This window comes from Microplitis demolitor, chromosome 2 (genome assembly GCF_026212275.2).
Source record: "Microplitis demolitor isolate Queensland-Clemson2020A chromosome 2, iyMicDemo2.1a, whole genome shotgun sequence".
Lineage (NCBI taxonomy): Eukaryota > Metazoa > Arthropoda > Insecta > Hymenoptera > Braconidae > Microplitis > Microplitis demolitor.
The window spans coordinates 24,070,244-24,084,939 of NC_068546.1; the positions used below are offsets into that span (position 1 = coordinate 24,070,244).

The window sequence follows — 14,696 nt, forward strand, 5'->3', positions numbered from 1 at the left end:
CACTGTAATTAAAACAATAAACATTTAATTAATATTTAAATTTAAAAATTATCAAAAATTCAAATCCATTTCACGAATAACATATACACTAATAATTTTTGAATTCCCTATTGTTTACCAATAGCTTAATTAAAAAAGTTTTTGAAAAAATATTACCATTTTTTTAATTGTTCTCGTAAATTTTTTTTTTCGCCGCAAAATTTATCAATAAGATTATTTAAGTCGCCATCAATTTGCGGCATTTTCAAAATAATTAATCACATTATTTTTATAAATTCCATATATATGTAGCTCCAGGGTATATGTTATTTATTTCGTAACCATAGTAACGAGTATTGATTTTTTTTCTTATCAATTATGATAATAAATGAAGACAAAAAAAAATATTTATAATTTCGTAATAATTTTAAATTATTTTTTCATTAATTAATTACATATTTAACAAATACATATAAGTTCATATACATATATATGTATATATATATTTTATACTATCATACATTAAAAGTTTATTTAATATTTAACATTAAAATAAATATTTTTACGTTTCCGCAGTTGGTGATTTTGGCTGTAAATAAAAAACAAAAATTAAAATTTGATAAATAAACAATAAAATTTATAAATATCAGAATATAATTTACCATAATATAAATATGAGTTGGTAAAGACCTTCCTAAAAGTTCAAGTAGCCTATTTTTATTAAACAGTTTGTGTTCATCATCTAAAAAAAAAAACAAAAATTCCATTAAAAATCAATTAGTGTTTCAACATAAAAATTTTTATCGATAACAATATAAATTAAAAAATAATTACCTATAGGCACTGATAGTGATAAAGTTGGTAAAGCAACAAATCCAGCAACTAATGGCCTCAAAATCCACTCTATTTTTTTTTCATTATTAGGTCTGACGGAAATATCGACTTGTTTTTGTCCAGCGAACATGAACGCGTCGCTGGCCTCCATAGTAAGTCGCAGTGTGAAAAGATAATCCGAATAATTTTTGATAAAATATTCAACACAGAGAGGAGTTTGGACCCAGCCCTGAGCAGGAAGTTTTGCTTCCAGTCCAACGACAGAATCTTCGACCCAGACTGGAGACAACGTGACACTGATACTTGTCTCGATGGCCTGGTCCTGGTTGTCGCGCTTCCATTTTATCGTGTAGACTCCAGTGGACGTCGGCTGCTCGCTTCCAGCTTTGGGTATCACGCAGTAAATGTCCGTCGCTGTCTCTCCGTCTCTTAGGGTGACGTCCTTCAGGACACTGGTCTGCTCAGTACTTTTACTGGCCATCGAGTTCCCGAGCTCGACGGACGTGTCCAAGATAAGGATTGGCCAGGGCGAGGTGCAGACAACATGCGGCATTACAATGAACTGCTCGTTGACGAAAGCTTTCGTCAGAGGTTCGAATAGTTGGGTGTAAAATTGGGTTGTCACGTCAAATGGCTTGACGATTGGCAACGAGTACGTCATCTCCTTGCTGCGTTTTATGTCATCGTCAGCTGCGTAGTCTACCTTCACCAGGAAATTTCGTGTGCTCACTTGGTGAGATCTTACATAAATTGTTTTCTCAATTGGATTACTTTTATCCAGAGATTTTAATTCAATTGTTATTGCGCTCTGCTTATCAGACATATCGAGTGATAATTCAGTTGTCCGATCACTTGAATTATCACCGATTATTTGCTTTAGATTTATTTTAATATCTTTAATGTCTTGGTGACATGACAGAGACAATTTAACAGGCAGCCATTCGCTGACTAACGCTGGCGCTGATGAATCCACTGAAATATTCAGACTGGACTCTGGTTGTTTTATTTCAGCAGCAGTAATCGGTCTGATTGTTTCGAAAGTTCCATTGCGGAGCTGCTGGATGTCTGGGTAAAACCGGTCCAGCACAGCCGCGTCGCTTCCAGCTGCTGAAAATTTCATGACGATACAAAAATTATCATCATTTCCTAAATAAAGTGACACTGCGGTTATTTTTATTTCGCTGGTTTCCGGTTGCTGATCTGCTGGAAACTCGCAGACGAATTTTTTTGTCTCCTTGGCGGCAAAGCAGAGATTTTTATCAGCAGTTTCTTTGACAGGAAACTCGGAGCTCAAGCCCCCGGTTCCAATCGTCACGATTATTTTAGAAAATTCAATTTCGCTTTCGTAAAAATTTCTTACGAAGATATTTACTATCACAGAACCACCGACGGTATACTGCGGTGATGAAAAACTGGCCTTGACACATATGAAAGACGATATATTATTGTCATCGATTGTAAAAATAAAATTGTCCGGACGGTTCAGTTCCGAGGCCCATTTATCGACCGCTAATTTTTTGGCGTCGCTCGGAAGATCGAATTCGCAGTCGGGAATTTTTCGTGAAATTATTTTCACAATGTTGTTATAAATATCAGCTCTTTGTTCTTTTGTGAAGGTAGTAAATGGTCCCAAGGCTTCAATAGCCAGCGTGATGTAATCCTGAATGCTCGTTGATAAATAAGCAGCCCTCAAAGCATTTTTCAAAATGTCCGTAAGCAAAACTGGCCAACGTTCTTGTTCTGTCCTGTACTCCCAGAGCATGTGCATAAGTAGAGTCAGGACTTTGCCATAGTCGCGTTCGTTGTAATACTCGGCGGCCATCTGGACGACCAGGAGCCGCCGCATTCTGGGACACCGACACAATTTGAACTGCGACATCGCGTTCCCTAGTAACCCGATGATTATCATCGAGTGGTTGACATTTTTTTCTTTGAACTTCAGCGCCGCGATTGCCGCGTCCTCGCGAGCGACGTCAGCGGGTTCCACGCCGTGCTTACTAGGTCTCCAGGGTCTCTGGCCATAGAACTCGAGCTTCCCTTCATCTAGTAGCTGATCTGCTGGTGGTTCCTCGACGTCGCACAGCTGCTTGCAAGCCGACTGACGTAGTCCTGCATGCTGGGCTGCTAACTGGAAATAATAACCAGGATGTTGAGTTTGAACTGGTGGTAATCCTTGTCTGATAGCTTCGTCAAACAGCTCAGCGAATGTTGAATACTGACTGGCCATCCATGCGTGGTGTTCAAATATTATGTTCTCGGGACCGGTTCGCGATCTGAATCTATCGACGTGCGCTCGGAATTGCGAGATAGCATCACGCGGTTGGTTTGAAGAGAACATCAGCCTGCAGAGTTTGTAATTTATGAAGCTGGCGATTGTCTTTATTTCAAAAGTGTTGGTATCCAGCATGCGGATTTCTAGTAAATTGTTGTACGCATGCTGGTAATGCTTCAGTGCAATCATCTTCTCCTGTTTGAATTCATTGAGAAATCCCATTTTATACTGATGCCGGACAAATAAATACTGATGGGAGGTTTTGTTTAATTGGTCACGATGTCCCTTGACAATTCGATACTGATGGTGGTAAAAATTCTGAGACAATTCGTGGAAAGCGTTTTCTAATCTCGATGTGTAGCCATGGAGATGATCTCCGTGAGGTAGAACGTAGAGAGATTTGGCTGCGAGCTCACAAGCCGAGCAGAGGGCAGCTGCACGTTCGGTTGTCATGACGTCCTCAGCACCGGAAGCTGGTGAAGCGACGACTTGGATTAAAACGACGGCTATTTTTGTCGAACGACCTTCGAGGGACCTTCGGAGAGACTGGACTCGAGATGCGCACTCCATTTTTTTCTCGTTCCACATGGGATCGTTCCAGTCTAGGTCGTAAAAATGAACCACGACTGATGGGACTTCATTGAGGTACTTGTTCATCCAGTTGCGCTTTAGTATTCCCTTGGGGATGTACCAGTCGTAGGAATTCCTCTTGGGTTTCGCTGTTGGAAACTTGTGGTGAGGTGACAGGAGCTTGAATTGTATCGCGGGTCCGTCAGGACGACGGTTGCTGCTGAACGCATCCCAAATTGAGCGGTGCATTGAGTTTGAAATGTCTAGACCACTGAGGCCTATTAGTGCCAGTGGCTTGGCCACCAGTTCACTTGGTAACTCTGACATTATTCTAACCTAGAATAAATATTTTGACAGTTATTTTATTTTTAAAAAATACTGGGTAATTGGTAATTTAAATTTTTTGTAACAAACCTTAAAACTAAATAGGATTTTTAAAAATATTCAAAAATTTGAAATATCTTAGAGTATAAAATTTATTTGATTGCACATTTTTTTGACGTTAAAAAATTTTGACGTTTAGGTTAAAGATCACAAACATATATTTATTATTGTTATTGGTATCGATAGATCGAAATGTTGAGTAATCGATTTTTTAATCGATACATCGACTTGGAAGTTTACTCGTTCATTTTGATTGGATGAGTGTGAATGTAGCAGACATCAGACCAATTTAAAAATATAAATAATTTAAAAAATAATAATTTTAAAAAATGCACTTGTTAATTTTAGAATTTTTTTTAATGCGCATTTTTTAAAAATTTAATTTTATTAATTATTCACTCTATTTATAATTGTAAAATTTTCTGATGTCTGCTACATTCGCACTCATTAATCATCCAGAGTTGAAATAAATTTTTGAATTAAAATCTGCTTTAATTTGACTGTTGGTTGATCTCAACTAGGCACTGGTTCACCAGTTGTTGGGCATCACCATTTCAGTAAGTCCTAGATGCAATTTCCAGGATTAAACCCCACCATCTGCGGACCCATTGCAAAGCATTAAGAGATGTCAGGAAAAACTTGAGGATTGTTGGAACTCAGCCTCTCTTGCAGGTTGATATGGAAAGATTTCTTCAATTTTCAAAGTATATAAATCAGTCCACTCAACCTTTAAATTAGCGAGTTTGACCCAGAAGATCAGAGTCTGTGGTTCAAAGAACTGAGTGCTTGGCTCAATGTCAAACTTCATCCTTCAAATTCAATTTGTTTACCCAAATAGCAAACTTGGCTTTATGACATCTATACGATAACAGTTTTGAGGCTGTTTTTTGACCTATTATGACATCAATATGTTGACAAAACGATCAGAAATTGTCATTGAAAAAAAAACTGCTTAGACTTGACGTCAAAAAGTAAATTACAAATAACTGTCAAATAAGTCATTTAAACAATTTTTTAACTAAAATGACTTTTAAGACGGAAAAAAGATGACAAGTTTTTTATGATTCTTAGGACTAACATCTACATGTTTTATTTTTATAAAAAAACTTGACTGAAACAAAAAAAAATTTTAAAATAAAATTGTCTGGGATCTGTTACTTCTAGTGTTATTTAATCCCGGGTAATTTTTTAAATATATAGCAATGATTTGTATTGATTTAAAAAAAAATACACTTTATTTTTAAATAAATTTTTGTTTTATATATTAATCGTCTCAATGTTTTTTAAAAGCAAACTTTGTACTAAAAAAATTTGATACATAAATTATAAATAGATTAAAAAAAAAAGAATTATTAATAAATTACACCCATTTTTTATTGTCAGCATATAAATTTATCGAATCTAGATAAATATAAAAAAATCATACAATAGTCATATTTTTTTTATTACCAATGAATATAATTAATCATATTTTTCAATGCAACTTAAATTCATTTTCATCAAAAAGAAAAAAAATTTAATTAGAATCTATAATTTTTTAATGTTTACTTTCTACAAAATTATCTTTGTTATAAATAATATAAAGAATAAAAAATAAATTATATAAATATACTAAGTGGGTTTTTAATCAATGAGTATTTAATTATTTATTTCATTTGAAAAAAAAAATTCATGTAATAATAGAACAGTCTATAGTCCATTCTGTTGTTTAAAATTTTTTTTTCCAGATACTTAACACTAAACAGCCTTTGTACATTAAAAGTCATAAGTTATTTTGTAATCAATGCATAATCAAAAAAACAGATAGCGTCTTTAAGTATAAAACATATATATTTTAAAACAATGTAGCAATGATTCCGCGAAGGCACGACAGTTAAATAAAAGTATTAAATGACAATAAGTTAAATATTTAAAAAATGTCTATCGCAAAGTCTATATATAAATATTTATGACGTAATTATAATTTAAAGTCTTATAGAGTCTCTTTAATTTCTTCAAGGGTAGATATTAGCTTATCAATCCCATAAAGAAAACCTTCTTCGCGGTTCCCTTCTTGCCAGGGTGCCCGGTGGGTTAGTCGCATACCCTCTGGAACCTTTGATGTCTTGGCGAAGTCAATCAGCCATGCGCCGATTTTTTTCTCGTCGTAAATTATAAAAATACTGCTTCCGATTACCTGTAATTATTAAAATTTAATTAGATACTGATTCCATTTGTTATGATCTGGTATTTTAAGAATAAAATTGCGGATAATAATTTACCTCGTGGGTTTGAAAAAAGGGAGAGACTTCAATTCGTGATCTCATGTCCTTCAAGTGCTCCAATAATTTTTCATAGGTGATACTGTGTTTTCCAAAAAAAATCCTCAGTGTCTCGACGACGTCTGCGTGTTGTTTTATTTTTTTCAAATCAGTAATTGGCGGCGCGCCAGGAAATTTCATGGCTTCAACTCTGAACCCATGACTGCAAGTTGAACTCTCCTGTTCTCTAAATTGCATGTACCTGAGCTTAGTCACCGCTTTGTTTTCATGCTCGCTTTTAGTCGGCGCATTGGGATCGACACTGATCATCTTTTTGTACAAATCGTGTCGCGCTTTAGTATTCGACACCTCAGATTCTAAGAATGTCCGGGTGCCGAGTTTTATGTCAATGACGCAGGGTTCAGTGAAACCGAACAGCAAATCTTGTAGTTCAATGAATGTGTCTCCGTTGTAATCAACTTCTCTGTAGTACTTTGGTATCAAATCACGTATTTTATCATCTTTAGATAATTCTTCATAAACAGCGCGCTCGGTATTTTCAGTACCGCCGGTCAGACGCTTCCAAACTGTACCAGGTCCAGCTGGTGCGAGTCCGTCAGGATGACCGGAGAGTTGAAACCACGATTTCAATCGGTTTTTTTTCAGGATGTCACTTGCTGGCGCTTTCAAATCCAGGGCATTCTAAAATAAGTAAAAAATTATTAAATTAACATCACTAATCAATAATTATTTTTTTTTGGAGGTAATTGTAAAAAGTTCTTACTAAGGCCAAAAATTTGAGTGAATTATCAATCTCAGGCATAATTTCGTCCAAAGTTAAACGTGGGAACTGTCCCAGAGGTGTGTAATTAACATTTGGCAACGAAGATGACAATGAGCTCGTTTTCACATCATCAATTAAATTCACGTCCATGTTGCATTTACTGTCACGGTCATTTTTTTTACATTGACGAAGTACTGAGTAACTGCCTTTTGAATTAGACGTTTCATTATTTACTCTTTGTTGGTTCCGTGGACTTTTTGTCGGCTGTAATTAAATAAATAAATTTATTAAGTTTAAAAAAATTATCAACAATTAATTAAATAAAAACTTTCATTCATCAATATCCATTTTTAATATTTAAATATTCTGATTTAACGATATTAATTTTAATCTCATACGTAAGATTTTAAGCTCTGTTTATAAAATAAATAAATTTTTAAATATTTTAAATTAGGCCTTTATAAATTTATCTTATCGATTATTTTAAAAAATTTAAATAAAAGATTATGATCAATTTTTTCAATAGTTATAAATTTATATCAATCACTTGAACTTTTTTATGAGGTCAACGAACTAATAAAATAAAAAAACTTTAATTGATACTTTTTAAATAAATTTAAAATTTGAAAAAAATTTAATTATTTTTAGAATAAAAATAAAATAAAAATTTTTAATTAATTGATAGAGTATCCTGTGATTACAGCAATAAATTATTTACTAAATTAATAAATTACTAAAAGTTAAAGGTCTTATAAACAATAAATAAATTTTTTTTCTGCGCTGTGACATCTCGATTGATTTAAATATAAATATGACTATATTCTAAACAATCAAGTATTTAATTACATCTGACATATATAAGCCGTCAATTTAAATGTTAATATATATAAATTAAAATGAATATATTTTTACTCATGGGTTTAAAAAAATACAATAAATATAAGTGACAATCGATACAACACAATAACATGAGTTTGGTTAGCAGACAATTAAAATTAAAAAAAAAAAAAATAAATAAAAATATGCACATGTAGAAAATTTAAAAAGCCGCAATTTTTTAAAAATATTTTATTTAAATTTATCGATTTTAAAAAAAAATCAGACGTCGGCTAACTAAAGTGTCATCAATATAATTTATGATTTGCGTCAAGACCTACATATGCAAACTCATGGCCCCCATAACGGTATTTTCATATTTATGGCTGTAAAATAAATTTTTTAAACCGATTAATTAACTAATTAAGCGCAGTGAAGTAATTTATAATTTGAATTCTCGCGGGCATTGATAATTTTACTAAACAAGTGATTGATAAAAATGTATGACAGAAAATAATAATAATAAAAATGATGATTCTTAATGAGTTTAAAAATTTATTTTTTAATTGATACCTAAGTAATTAGGCATCAAATTTAATTAATAAACTATAAGAACACGTGATAAGCGCGTGGGTTTTAAATATTGTTTGTATAATTTATTTATTGATTGAATAATTATAATTTACCTGAGACAATCGGGACTGAAGAATGCTCTCATATGGATCCACAACTTTAATACACAATCCCGGACTGAACGTCTCCATTCCAGGTGATATAGAAGCATGACAGACACCACTAGACATTATTGATAACTAATTTTTTAGTTTATTTTAAAAAATAATTTAAATTCTCACTGAATAACACTTCACTTGTTAACTTTGTACTGAATTTTCTTTCAAAATTACTAGTTTGTTAATTTTTTGTGGTTTAATTCATAAAATAATAAATTATCGCGACGTATCTGCGCGCGCTGACTTGAAATTTTTAACTGAATAGAGGAGAGAAAATGAACGTCATATATATGGGTTGTGACGTACCCTCTCTCCTGCATTTCCTTCCCCTCTTTTTTTTTGTTATTAAGTTCATACGTCAAAATTTACTCGTCCCTTAAATTATTTACAGTACACGTTGTCCTGTGCGTCATAAGTAATTATTTTAAATATATGTATTTTAAATAATCAATTAGATATGAAATCTCGGTGACATTAGACATCCACGTGATGACCACATGCCCTTTTCAAATACTTATTGATATATTTATTTAATAACTTATAAATAATTTGAAATTTATATAATTTGAATTATTCGCGCCCAAAATCGCTTTTCATATAAATATAAATATATACATATGAACATCAAAATGTTTGGTCCCTGGCAAAAAAATTTTATAAATTTACATCTATTTTGCTGATCAACATACATTTATAGATCATTCATTGCTGAAGATCTATATAGATCTCTATAGATCTACGAACATCTCAATTACTTTTTCTTTTGGACTTTTAATTTTAAATTACAATACACGTGGCCTTGTACGTCACTCATGAAATACTTATATTTCAAAATATATACATAACTAATTAAGTAGATATTAAATCTAAGCTGATGGTCATTAAACACACATGTGATGAGCACGTGCCCTTTGAAAAACCAATTTATATATTTATTTAATTGATAGTAATTAAATTATCTAAAACTTTGAATAAGTGGCGCTAAAGAATTGTCATATACTTATATATAGATAAACATCAAAATGTATATATTCCCCTGTCAAAAATATCTTTTATATTTACGGTAATTTAATTTCATCCAGTTTGTAGATCTTTTGTAGATCAGCATGCATTTATTTAGATCATTGTAGATCTATATGAATCTTTATAGATCTACAAAAATCTTAATCATTTTTTGTCCTGAAATTTGAATTTCTAATACGTTGCCCTGTACGTCATTAATTAGTACTTAAAAAAATATATATATATATATATATATATATATATATATATATATATTCATAACTAATTAACTAGAAATCAAATGTCAGTGTCATCAGATATTCACATGATGACCACGTGCTTTTTATATACATTTATATATTTAATTTATTGAAGAATTGTCTCATATATATAGAGATGAAAATCAAAATGTATATTCCCTAGCAAAAATATATTTTAAATTTACGTCAATGAATTTGATATATGTCGTAGATCAACATGCATTTATAAATCATTAATTTCTATAGATCTATAGATCAATAGAGATTTAGACTTAAGATCGTTATAATTTTGTCTGATTCTAGTCAGCAGTACACGTGTAGTTGAAATTTTACTTACGTCAACACTGATTTGTACAATAAGAAAAATTTCTCCCTCAAACTATGAAATATAATTACTGAATATATCTTGTTAATGATTAAATTCAAAGGTAAAGTGACAGCCTTAAATGAATATTTTAATTATTTTCCGTACTGATGTTCCGAATAGTTGAGATAATATATATTGCGTACGTCAACGAAACAACAACACATGATAAAATCTATTTTATGTTATCAGCTAAAGAATTTATTATTAGTTAATTGTTTAAACTATTTCTCTTATCTTATTTAATTAAAAATAAGCATACGTCATTTTTATCACTTGAGAACTCGTGTACTTACGAAAAGAAAAATTATATTTTTGAGTTAATTATATGTCAGCTGTACTTGATCTCATTACACTTGACCGCGTTTTTATAAATTTTTATCTATGTTAAATTACGAGTACTTACACTTTAATCTTAATAGAGAATTTACTCAATAATACATTTTTTTTTAAATATTTCAATTCGTAGCGCGGGAAATTTTTTTTTAAATTTCTACAATTGAGTCTTTTTTCAGCTAAAAATTCATTAAAAATTTTCAGTAAATTAATTTTTTGAATGAAGAATAAATTTTTCTATCAGTGTACTAATTATTTTATCATTAATTACCGTCTTGCTTTATTTATTATTTATTTTTTTTTATGTAATAAGGCCACGAGATCTGGTTCAATTTTTGATAAAAATTTAAAAAAAAAGAGAAAATTCAAAAATTCAAATGGAAGATTTTTTGGCGCTAAAAAATTTACATTTATCAAAAATGATATATAGTATTCTGGATATATATGTTTATACATGATATACACTAGAGTAACAAGTAAAAAAAAATTGTCAATATCAAAAATTAGGCAGGCAGATGAATGAAACATTAGTTATTCTTTTATAAATATCACAATGAAAAATAAAAAAAAAAAATTAAATGTCATTGTTATCATAGTTTATCAAATTGTAAAAACCCAGTTAATTTAATTGAATGAAAAATCACAAATAATTATGCCTCAAAAGTTGTTATTGTCAATTATAAAATTATTTTTGAGCTATTTATGTCCAACTATCTCTTATCATAAATCTAAAAAAATAATGCCATTGTTACAGCGGTAATTATCTTAAATCGTTATCATATTGACGTAGTTGTGATTCATACAATACTAATTTTGTCATTATTTCTAATCAAATTTTTATTTAAATATAATCAATTTTTTTTTTAAATATCTAATTACTATCTAAAAATTTTTGAAAACAATTATCTTTTCACTCCGTAATTAATGTTAATTACACAGAAAAAAAAATTTAGAAATTGAATAAAAAAATTATCTTGGGACGAAAAAAAAATTTCTTGCGTTGCAAAATTCTTTTTTTCTATGTTCTTATATATATAAATATATATATTAGTGTAGTAAATTATAGTTAATACTTTAATTTGTTTATTTCGTATATACGTGAGTGTAAAACAGGAAGGTTTTAGTAATTATTTCATTATATATTAAAATGTTATCACTAAACTATGTCAAACACTACAACAATTAAGAATAAGATAAATAATTGTTGTGATAAACTCATGTCTAAATGAAAAAAACAAAAAAAATTAAAGTAAAATTAAGTAACAAATATCTACTTTACAACCATTTTTTTCCAGCTAATGGGTCTGTTATTTAACTTATCTTGCGAGCGAATTAAAATAAATAAAAGTCTTAATTAAAAATACTAATAAAGCAAAAAGGAACAATCAGATTTATAAATAAGCATATTTAATTATCTTATTGATATTTATAAATAACTATTCTTCTGTAAAACTGGATCCGATAAAGTGTCACTGGTTTATATACACAATGATATTAAATTTTTACATAACGCGAAAAGTTGTCGTGAAGAATTAAAATTTAAGAATTTAATTTAAGAGAGAGTGGGACTATTTACGTCACGATTAGAGTATTTGATTTGTCTGTCTTTCATTTTATTTCACTTTTTTTTTTCTTTATGTATCGTTTCGGATATCATTTTATTTAAAATCAAAAGCCTCAGACAAACTGATAATGTATTAAATCCACTCTCTTATGATACAGCAAATGACGACGATTCGTAAGTAAACAGAATTATAATTCTTTTTTTTTTGTTTTTGTATTCATTTAAAACGGGCGTTCAAGTTCTTATTTAACATCATTTGATAATAAAAATGTAAACAGATACAATTTTATGATATTTCTGGTAATTCTGTTGGGACAATTGTTTTGTGATAAATTATATATTAATTTTAAATTTAACCGGAAGATAAAAATTGATTGACGTAAATTGGTAATAAGTATCGCAAACTACAAATATATATGTACATACACATATATATCTATATATTATTTTCAATTAAAAAAATTAATTTCAGTCTCAATCTTTTACTTTTTCATTTTTATTCAATTTCCTCTTTAAATTTCCATTTCGCGCCATTTTTTTAAATTCAAAATTAAAACCAGAATTTTATCTCAAAATTGATAGCGGGATTGAGTTTTTTTTTTATAGAAAAGTTTTGTTTGATAAAAAAAATTTTATCTGAACTTAATTGATGTCATGTGTACTTTCACATAGACGGTAAATATTTTTTAAAAATTTTGATAAAATATTATTTTCATACATCAATTTGTTACTTAATAGATGACTTCATTATTTAAACAGGTGTAGAAATAGTTAAAAAAAATTCCACTTAATACTGAGTTGATGTAAAAGTATGAAAGTTAATGTCTTAAATAAAAAGCTCGGCGGTAATTAATATAAATTCAAATTAACAACAAAAGTTAATGCCTTCGAGCATTTAATACAGTGAAGATTATAATTTTTCAATGCAAATTGTATTTCTTCATTATCTCTCCGTTCAATGGCACTAATGTGCGTCATAGCTCGATATAATTTTTAAAGATAATGCGCACTATCATTTTTTAAAATAAAATACTAACTATCAAACAACAAACTTAAGAGTCTCAAGTAAATTTAAAAAAAAATCGTTTTATTATTTCTTATTTTACCCTAAACTATTTCAAGATCAACGTAAGCGTACGCTAACAATAAAATAGTTCTCGCTAATCGTATAAATTTTCCTCCGGGTTTTTCTCTGCGGTTTAGAAATCGACTCATACTACACCACAAAATATTAAAATTAATTTTTTAATGTCTTCTGTCATGTACTCAGGAGTTTCCCGGGCATGTCATTCATCTAATTGGCTTAAAATTTCAAATGCTAATTTTAATTTTACAAAAAATCATTGTAAGACAATGAATGTTAGTTAACCATAGCGTTAATGAATAAAAAATTTGAATAAAAACTGTAATGAGCCGATTGCGTACGGCGGAGGGCTATCTGTGAAATAAAAAAGTAAAGTGACAAGTTTTATATTTCCTGAAGGCTCTATATGAGATTTCTCGTGTCCCCGAGATTGGTGTAGTGGCAGAATACGTGGCGGTTAGTTGCCACTCGTTCTCACAGGCTTAAATAAAAGTTAACATTACGCGGGCCCCTCGATTCTCGCCCGGTGCTGTGGTATGCGCGGATACCAACTCGGAGGTCAGCATTGACGTAAATGCATTTGTCACGTGATCTCGACCAGGCACCAACACAATACCCTCCTCCATACCAATACTTACTGCCACCTTTTTTTTCATTTTTTAAATATGTATGTATATGTATATATATTTTATTAAAACGTCTGAACTCACAAGTATTAACAAATCTCCATGTAAAGCAACAAGGGGCTCAGAACCGACAATATTAAGGTAAAAATATCGATATGAATAAAGGACAAGTAACAAAGTACAGATCGTTTGCAGAAAGATCACCCACACACTCATTCATTACCCGATGATGTCCTCAATAAATTATTTTTATTTTCTAGCTCTTCCGGGTTCGCTCATCCTCACATTTAAATTCAACTGGTCCCTGGTTATGCTCCATTTAATTTTTCGAAATTATTTCTTCCTGATATTTTACTTTTGTCCTGGTGACTTTTCTTAGAGTCTGAAGACACCGGAAAAAAAACTAGACAAGTTAATAAACTAGCAAAGCACGTGCTTGAGTTTATGACGATGCACTCAGCCGCAACTGATTAACTGAATTTATGAGCCTGCAATTGTTGGATTAAACGCGACACTTCCTCCACTTTGTTGAGTTTTAAATATAAACTCGGTCGGGTATTTGTTGTTAATCATTCGATATCAAGGCAATTGTTTGCTTTGATCGACAAATTTAATGATAGCGAGTTTGAGCTGTCGCTTCAGTTGGAAAAGTTGACAATTGGAGTTTTTAAAATACTTGGGAGATTTTTATTTAAATAAAATTATTTACCAGGCAACATCCGCGTCTTAGTGTTGGAACTTTTTGCTACACCAAAAACATCTGGATCCCACCGGACTTGTTTCTTGCCAATTATTTATTTTTCCTGTAATTTTTTTTCTCATAAAATTATCTTGAGTTTATCTGTAAAAA

General features: G+C 30.5%; 2 protein-coding genes across 2 annotated transcripts; both read right to left on the minus strand.

Annotated features, from left to right (window-relative positions):
- Positions 1-401: 401 nt before the first annotated feature.
- On the minus strand, positions 402-4,179 carry LOC103572140 (trafficking protein particle complex subunit 11). Its single transcript, XM_008550597.2, has 4 exons — positions 4,070-4,179; positions 814-3,991; positions 642-721; positions 402-568 (listed from the first exon to the last, which is right to left on the minus strand). The coding sequence occupies exons 2-4, from the start codon at positions 3,980-3,982 to the stop codon at positions 542-544; spliced, it is 3,276 nt and encodes a 1,091-aa protein (XP_008548819.1). The 5' UTR covers positions 3,983-3,991; positions 4,070-4,179; the 3' UTR covers positions 402-541.
- A 1,361-nt stretch (positions 4,180-5,540) lies between these two features.
- LOC103572141 (inositol-trisphosphate 3-kinase homolog) lies at positions 5,541-14,111 on the minus strand. The gene is made up of 5 exons (XM_008550599.3): positions 13,931-14,111; positions 8,566-9,012; positions 7,064-7,327; positions 6,301-6,981; positions 5,541-6,215 (listed from the first exon to the last, which is right to left on the minus strand). Exons 2-5 carry the CDS (start codon positions 8,680-8,682, stop codon positions 6,012-6,014), a joined length of 1,266 nt encoding a protein of 421 aa, XP_008548821.1. The 5' UTR covers positions 8,683-9,012; positions 13,931-14,111; the 3' UTR covers positions 5,541-6,011.
- Between the last annotated feature and the right edge of the window lie 585 nt (positions 14,112-14,696).